This window comes from Pinus tabuliformis, chromosome 5_1, assembly GCF_031772625.1.
Source record: "Pinus tabuliformis cultivar Carrire ecotype Pingquan chromosome 5_1, CPIR1, whole genome shotgun sequence".
In the NCBI taxonomy this organism is placed as follows: Eukaryota; Viridiplantae; Streptophyta; class Pinopsida; order Pinales; family Pinaceae; genus Pinus; species Pinus tabuliformis.
This window is the reverse complement of record NC_142305.1, coordinates 18,943,292-18,952,313: the sequence shown is the minus strand read 5'-3', so window position 1 is coordinate 18,952,313 and position 9,022 is coordinate 18,943,292. Positions and strand designations below refer to the sequence as shown.

At 36.2% G+C, this 9,022-nt stretch overlaps 1 protein-coding gene across 1 annotated transcript; it reads left to right on the top strand.

Annotated features, from left to right (window-relative positions):
* The first annotated feature begins 8,002 nt into the window (after positions 1–8,002).
* Positions 8,003–8,407, top strand: LOC149163315 (calmodulin-binding receptor-like cytoplasmic kinase 2). The gene has a single exon (XM_089429074.1). It carries the CDS (start codon positions 8,003–8,005, stop codon positions 8,405–8,407), a length of 405 nt encoding a protein of 134 aa, XP_089285200.1.
* The last annotated feature ends 615 nt before the right edge of the window (positions 8,408–9,022 follow it).

Here is a 9,022-nt window from a genome sequence, read left to right as displayed (position 1 = left end):
ATAGTCGTTCCCAATCTAGAAGCTTCTTCCTCCCATTGACAGAGTCATGACAGTTATTCCAACTCTTGGGAAGGCCTAAGAGAGCTAAGATCACCATATCATCCTCGACAATGGTTATTCCAAGACTTCCAAGCTCATCATGACAAAGAGTGAACTTGGTCAAGTATTTTAGAATGGTCTTGCCTTTCTCCATCTTGATTTTTCGAAGTTTGTCTTTTAGTGCCAACTTCCTATGGTCACTATTGTTCTGGAATAGGTTTGTCAATGATTTCCACATAGCATATGGAGTTTCCTTCCCATGGAGACTCGAGACAATGTGGTCTTGAACTCCCTCAAGGATTATCCACCTCACCTTCACCACACACTTCTTCCATTCAGCAAGATTATTTGCATCCATTGTTGTTGGCTTAGGAATGTCTTGATCAACAAATTCCTTCAAGCCATTATCCTCCAGCACAACCTCCATTCTGTCCTTCTAGGCTATATAGTTTGAGCTGCCTTCCAAGGGATACTTGAGCCGCAAACCGTAGAACACCATCTGTCGATCTTGAAGTATGTATTGCAAATTTGAATTTCACCTATAACCTAAAACTCAAAACTTCGAAATATCCTCTAGTATAAGGTCTTAAGCTTCGATACCATGCAGATTTTCCTATAGATTCATAGCTCATGTAATGTACTAAAACACAAGACAAGAATCTACTCTACTTTTTAAACAACAAAAACCAATAGATCGATGAAAACAATAATTGACAAGATGAAGATAATCAAAGACACATAACACAATTGTTTCTTTGGGGAAAGCCAATGCTCAAAACCCTGACTATCTATTGCATTAATCAAAAATTTGAGTGATAGTACAAAGCTTGTTCTTACAAGAACAATTCCGTACAAGTATGATCAACTCTCTACCTCACAAGCCCGCACTGACCAACACTTAGCCAATTTCTACTGTCTGTTGAGCCCTTATTTCCTTGCGCAATTCCTAAGAGAAATAACCCATATTTAATTGGAAATTCCTTCTTTCATAACTACGTAATCCAAATCTATGTCCTTTTCTGATTACATGCATGATCTGTACAACTCGGATCATTCTACAACTAATAGTACATTGTCCCTACACTCTAGTCTCAACTGGGTCTTTCTCTAAAGTGACATGCATAAGTTTTGCATGAGGGAACCTTCAGTTAGCTGGAGTAGCATTGAGGATGCACTAGTGCACCAACTCACTACTAATCCTCTACTAGTTCCATAAACAGTTAGAACTAGTTTAATTGATTGTAACTCATTCAAACTGAGTTATATAATTACAACTCAAATAAACTCATCCTGGACCCTTAAAATTTAGGGAGAGCATATACATGACTACAGAAAGACTTCCAACTTGAAATTCCTAAGCTAATTAAGTCAATTAAACTTAATTAACTATTTACAAGTTTCTATGAGAATAGAATTCAATTTTAATTCCTAGTTTAAAATCAAGGACAAATTAAAGTATAATTTCTTGTTGCCATTTCTCAATAGCTACTTGTTGCACACACATTTGATGGATGAATAAAATTCTTCAAGACATGCATGTTGAGTATCAAGAGCCTCTTCCCATAGTGGTGGACAACACAAGTGCAATAAGCATCTCCAAAAATTCGGTCCTTCATTCCAAGACCAAGCACATACCAATCAAATATCATTTTCTAAGAGAACAAGTGGTCAACAAAGTTGTAAAGTTGCAATATATTGCTTCAATTAAATAAATTGTAGATGTCTTCACCAAGCCACTTCCAAGGGAGCAATTTGAATATCTTAGAGAGAAGATGGATGTTGTGCCTTTTCGAAGGCAATGATGAGTTTTTCATGGAGTGTTATCATAAGGCTACCACCAAGAGCACTTTTAGCTGAATTATTTGGAGAATGGGTAGTGGTTAGTTGTTCGCATGCTTTTCAAATCATTATGAACTTTTTTTCTTGCTTCTTCTTGCTTCATTTCAATATGGATTGCCTCTTCATGTTTATTTCTTTTTCAAGATGGTGTGGTCTCATATATATTCATGGGGATAATGTTCAACAACTTATGGGGAGTATTTATTACACCTATTCAGGGCGAGTACTCCATTTTTGGCCATGTATCACATTGTTGATGCCTATTTTCTCTTGCCATGTAAAACCCGTTTCCATTGATGTCAAAGGGGAGGAGAGATTGAGTTGTATATGTGCTAAGCTTCAAATTGATATATGTAAATGTCATATTTATATTTTAGAAGCTACAAGTTGACATCATTGGCAAAGGGGGAGTTTTTTGGAATGTTTGTGTTGCCATTGATGTCGCCTATTGAAGTATGTACTCATGAGTCCCTATGTATCATCTTGAGTCTATTGTACACTTGTTGAGGGCTATAATGATGATGTAAAATATTTTTATAAGTCTTAGAAGGTCTGCAGAAGAAATGTTATGAGGTAATAATTAGGCCTCATATGAAGCTGGGCTACATGTGTGTTATAATTCTAGTTGATGATGTGTGTAGAGTCTTGTTGAGTCATGCAGTTGGTTTCCTAATGTCAATTTGGGCTTGGAAGGACGGTTTACAGGCCATGTAACCCCCTTGAAGCTTTGTTGCAAGTCTGAGGGAAATAACTCTTATTTTCCTTGATGCTATACTCAAGTGGCATGCATAAAGGCTTGTGGGAGCGACTAAAACTTCCCATTTGCTGGCTAGATGTGTTGTGCAAGCAACCAACCAGTTCTGCTCAGTGTTGTGTGTGTGATCGAGGAAAAACATGGAAAAAACTCTGGATTTCATGCACTCATTTGAAATTAAATTGATTTTGAAGAAGTCTAGTGTTAGAATTTTCCAAAAGAATGTTGGGACAAGTTGTCGGCCTCCAGAAGGTGATTATTCTTCAACAATTTTTTAAACTCTACACACAATTATGAAACACTGTTGAAGAATAATCATATCAATGCATTTACTTGGCCTTGCTTTATCATTGAAATTTATTTTGTGCCATTTTTTGTAATTGCATACTGATTATTCCATTAACTTTCTATTTCTTTCTATGACCATTGATCATTGATGTCCATACAAAAAAAATTCGTCTATCGAGATACATGGGTTCCATGTGCCATACTCAACCTTTTTCTAGGAATTTTCTTCACCTACTTGTTTCATCTACATGTTAAACTTGATACCAACTTAGTCACTTGTTGAGATTACTCTATCTCACATTCCTCCCTTAATTCCACATCGAACTTAGATACAGGTCTAATTTCTACCCTTGTAACTATCCAAGTGGTTGATTCCATGGCTTGATGCCCCATCCTTTATATACATAAGAGGATATATGCCACATGGTTACATGTTCCATCACATAAATACATGTAGGCTTGACCCAACAAGGCTTATAAAACACCTGCAGAATTCAACTTGTATTATTTGGATCAAAACTTTCAGGGAGGTTGGGTTTAACCGATCATGCATTCCTTGCACAATTACATCATATAATCCCATCTTTTTTTCACAAATTTGACTCCTTGAATTTACCATGCAAAATGGTTTTTGGTTTACCATGGACCATTATGACTTTAAGAAACTACAACTTCTTCTTACCAACTTTTCTAGGACCAAATGACTTATGAACTTGAACTTCATCTTATACAATATTTTCAGCATAAATATAACTCTTTGTCATGTATATGTCTATAATTGAATGTATCACTAGAATTGTGAGAAATTTATAATAATATTATGAAAAATTTGTTAAATTTGTTTTAATCAATTCACTAATTTAAATTTATCCAGAATTGTTATCATTTTCTAAGATTTTTATTTTATTTTTTATAAATAATTTATAATTTTAATATTAAAGTGTTATTATGAGAATGGTGAGTTCTATTAAACATCCTTTATTCTATTCAAAAATAAATTGTAATTAAAAATGATTAACATTTCTTTAATAGTTTATTTATTTTTATAAATAATTTATATTTTTAATCTAAAAATATTTTAATGATTTTCATTAAAATTGTAATAGATTTATTAGACATTGTTTAATCAATTAACTAATAAATTATTATTAACAATGTACAATTTTTTTTATATAATTTACTTTAATTTAATGAAACCTAAACATCACACGAACTAATTAGTTATACATCTTCTTAAACGATCCATATAACCAATTAATTCACTCATGGAAAACGTTCTTAAATAATTTGTCTATAAAGATCTAAGCAAGAACTAACCGTCAATTAAAATAGTTAAGAAATACACGTGGAACCTAAAGGGCAACTACCATGGAGGTTCTTCGTCGCTGGGAAAGTGCTATCTGGCCAACTCATGTTGTTGTGATTCTGTCAACGAGAGAGGCTCGTTAGACCCATTACGAGTATTTTTTTTTTTAACATCTACCTGTTCTTGTTATTGAGGAAGATTCTCCCGAGAGCGGACATGACACATCTTGTAAATAGAAAAGGGTGTGGAGAATAACAACAATCTATCCCGCCCTACAATTAACAGAACTTCAACTAAAATAAATGAATAAATAAATAAATAAAGATATTAATTTCAGTATCACATTTATTTCCATGGTTTGTTAGATGTTATAGTTAGTTCAAATTTATTTTAGTTTAATTGAGTTTTACTCTTGTCATTTATTATCGATATTTTAGATGTAATCTATTTAATTATTTCGTCATTTATTATTGATGCTTTAAATGTAATCTATTTAACTATTTTGTTTAAATTTATTTTAGTTTAATTGAGTTTTACTCTTGTCATTTATTATCGATATTTTAGATGTAATCTATTTAATTATTTCGTCATTTATTATTGATGCTTTAAATGTAATCTATTTAACTCAAACAGATTACAGAAAAACACACATAAAACCCAGACACAAAATATTGGCGGAAAAGGGCTGAAGCCTCATGGCCTCCTCAGGTATTCTCACTCTCATTGTCATTCATTTAAAATAATTGAATATAGTGTTACAAATAAATAGATGAGAGATAGTGTTCTTAAGATAGTGCGTGCTATCTTAGACACTTTTGGTTGAAATAATTTCTCCTTTGGTTGAGATAATTTCTCACCAGACACACACCAATATAGGAGTTACCTAAACTAACTCCTATCTTAGAGGAACAACCCAAGAGTTAGGCACAAATTCCTAACTTGGAATATTTAATTTATTTATTTATTTTTGGATTTATTATTGTTTTATGAGAGAGGCTAACATTCCCCCCTTCAATGATAAATCCAAAATAAGAACGAGGAACCATCTTCCAAGTTCTCATGTTGATCCTCAAAAACATTGCCTGAAAAAACCGCCAAAATTTGATGCTAGGAAAAACTCAAATATGAAGAGAACATGAATCAGCTGCATGCCTGATTCATCTCTGAACGTTGCTTGACAACTCCATCACGTGCCAAGCCGCAAAAGGATCCAACTGTCCTTTGCTTGAAAACAACATTCGGTGTCCACTGACACAATTTGATGAACGCCCACTAGCGTATTCGCTGATGATGATTGCCCACTGGCTAAAGATGTCGAAAAACAACTCAATGCTGCTTTTGCTATGATGAAAGCTGCTCACTGCTGCTTTGGCTGTCGATCGCCCACTGGTGAATTTGTTGATGCTCACTGCTGATGACAAATGTCCACTGGCTGATGAAGATGCCCACTGGCTGCTTCGCTGATGTTGTCGAGACTTTCAGTCTGACAACCACTTGTCAATTTCATTGACATTTTCCCCCCTTTGTCAGCTGAAAAGAGAGACAATATTCTCCAAAATATATTTGAACTCCCCCCCTTCAGGTGTAGGAGAGTTTCACTGTTGTACTCCCTCGTTCAATTGCATGAGAGTACCATCATCGATTCACTGCTCGCTGCACTATGTGTGATTGTAGTCGGTTGTAGAACTGAGATAACCATTTGACTGTGGATGACCATTCCCAAGGATCGATCCATTCATAATGTATCTTCAATCTGGCTGATTTTTGTTGGTTGCGACATTTTTCTGAGGAATGATTGGGCTTGCCACAATGGCAACAAGGATGGAGATCAAAACATTGATCTTCCATATGACCAGTTCTTTGACAATGAGAACACTTCGGTTGGACTTCAACTTCAGGTTGCGTGCAATTCTGTTTGACTGCAACTTTCTCAGAACCTGCTGAGGGGAGTTGTGCAAGAAATCCTGCACTGATAAACTTAATTGGCTTGGAATAATTTGGGATATGTAAATTGGTTTCATCAGTGACATATCCTAAGCCTCATCGATTCTTGTTATTTTGAATCTCTTCCCACGGCTTGATGATGGGTTTGGAAGAAATTTGAATTTGATCATGAACAACTTCGACACTTGAAGTTGTTTGGATGAGTGATTTGGAATCAACATCTTTATCTTCATTTGTATGGTTGAATGACTTGGAAGAAGCACTCTTTTGTTGCAGCTCATCTCTTTGTAGTTGCGACTCTAGTTGAAGAAACTCAATGGTTTCATGTGTTTGTTGTAGATGCCATGAAATATCAGCAAGAGTTTCTTTGCTGATGTGCACCATGTCTTCATCACTAGAGATGATCAAACTGTGAAGAATGTTTAACAACTGAATATGTTGCGCCATCTGAACTTGCTCACTTGAAATCAGGCTGTCTTGTCATAGATGTCGTGCTTTGAATTGTTTCACTTGATTTTGTTACTTGAATGACAGGCTCGCTTGCTATGGGACTTGGGACTTGAATGGCACGCTCGCTTGATTTGTTGCTTATTGCACTTGCTGGGAACACTTGCTAGAGTTGTAGAACTTTCTTACTTAGACTCTGGAATTCATGCTCGCTTGATGACGATCGCGTTTGTGTGAACGCTCACTTGCCTTAATTGATGACTTCATGCTCACTTGAATGAATACTCACGCTCGCTTGTAGGAGATGTGAACTTGTTGCTTGTTTGCTTTAGAGTTAAAAATCGTGCATTCACTTGATTCTGCTTAAAGGAAGGGTGTCGAACACTGTCGAAAATGCACCCAAAAAAGCTTACAATGATTTTAATGACTCACTACAATGAATTCAATTTGACTCAATTCAAGACTTGGGTGTCGGTTTCAACCGAGAATGCACCCTTACAATTCAATGTAATTTGAGTTTGATTACAAGTTCAATAATGTTGATGTAGACTGTGCGCTGAAACGTTGAAGTTTAGAAATTCATTAACTTGATTGTAGTGATGTAGACTTTGCTTTGAAATGCCAGAGTTTGCAGATTCATGAACTTGATTGTATTTGAGTGAATTTGTTTGTTGAGGTAGAATGCCGATGTTGAAAACTTTGATTATTTGTTGTAGTGTTGATCTTGCAGCTATGTGTTGTGCTTACTTTATGTATGCGATGAAATTATTGATCTGTCAAAACTAGACACAGATCAAAAAGCAAAAACATGAATCCATAAAACACATGTGCCATCAAGCACACATAGTGTACCTTGATCCCATTATTCAATTTCAGGCGGATCTAGGACACATCAACACCAAAAAAAATGATATCTTTATTAATCACTGAGTACATTTGAAGCAATGATAATGCCAAGCTGACAACCCTTTGAAACAACTCGCCTTCCAAATCTAAATGGATAGTGACACGATCCCTCTCAAAGTAAAACAATACTTTGAATTACAACAACTTTCCCTTATCACTCCAAATACAAATAGAAACACTCCTTATTTCTTCAATTTCAAAGAGCGAAATACCAACCTCTCAACTCACAATCTCACCACTTTCATGCATATAAAAATGCATCTCCAATTTCATGTCAAGTAAATCCACTCTCACTCATTTACCTTTCTTCCATTAAAAAACAATTTTATGGATTTTATAAAATCACTTTATGAAAGGTGAATTCACGTTCACACTTTTAAGTTTAATGAGTGTAAAATGATAACTTTAATAAAATATTTGATCAGCTGTCGGACTTCGGAATCTCGAAGCTCATCGCCCCGGATTTCTCACACGCCTCCATGGAGATCAAGGGGACGACGGGCTATCTCGACCCGGAGTATTTCACGCGCGGCAAGCTGACCGAGGCCAGCGACGTCTACAGCTTCGGAATCATTCTGCTGCAGCTGATTTTCGGCCAGAAGGCAGTCGTCAACACGCCCTCCGGCGGGGCCGAGTCGGTTGTTTACTCGACGCATATGTTCATGAGAGGCGGAGACCCGGACGTGAAGAAGATCGTGGATCCCAGGATCGTAGAGGCTGTCGATGCTCGTGATTTGGAGTCCATCAAAACGGTGCTAGATATAGCCTATCGCTGCGTTCAGCCATTCAGAGACGATAGGCCTCCCATGGCAGAAGTTCTCAATGTAGTCAAGGAGACCTGGAACAATCGTAGAGATGAGGTGTCCGATACTGTCACAGGTTAGCAAGGAGAGTAGAAGCAAAATTTATCATTTTACACTCGTGATCATCTCAAGTTGGCTCAAGATTTGGTGGTTCACAAGAACAAAAGGCGTGGACTGATTCCTCTTTACGCAGATCTTCTACGATATTTATTTCGTAGCTTGGACATTCTTCAATGATTACTAGTCTCGGTCTTCCAAAACAGGAAACGTTCCTCCTGCAACGATTTTTGCTTCAATTTCAGGTTAGATCCAACAATAAATCTAACATTTGACACGGTGATTTCACATATTAAAATGGAAATGAAACCGAAGCAGCATCATAGAGAAATAAATACGTCCACACTGGATATTATTTCAATACAGAGTAATTTTGACAGAGAATAAAGAAGCAAAAATTTGCTAGACGTTGCACCATAACGTATTTCACAGTGAAACACTTAACACACTGGATTGAATGGCAATACCACGATATCGAGAATTGGCACGACATCCGCCTTCATTGTTGGACATGTTGTAGTCTTCAATGGCGGTTTCCGTTCTCAACACATCATCTCGATCTCAAAAATGCAATTATGACCTCTGCAATGGACCCAACAAACCGAATCTCTCATTCCATTTGAATCATAAGTGAAATAG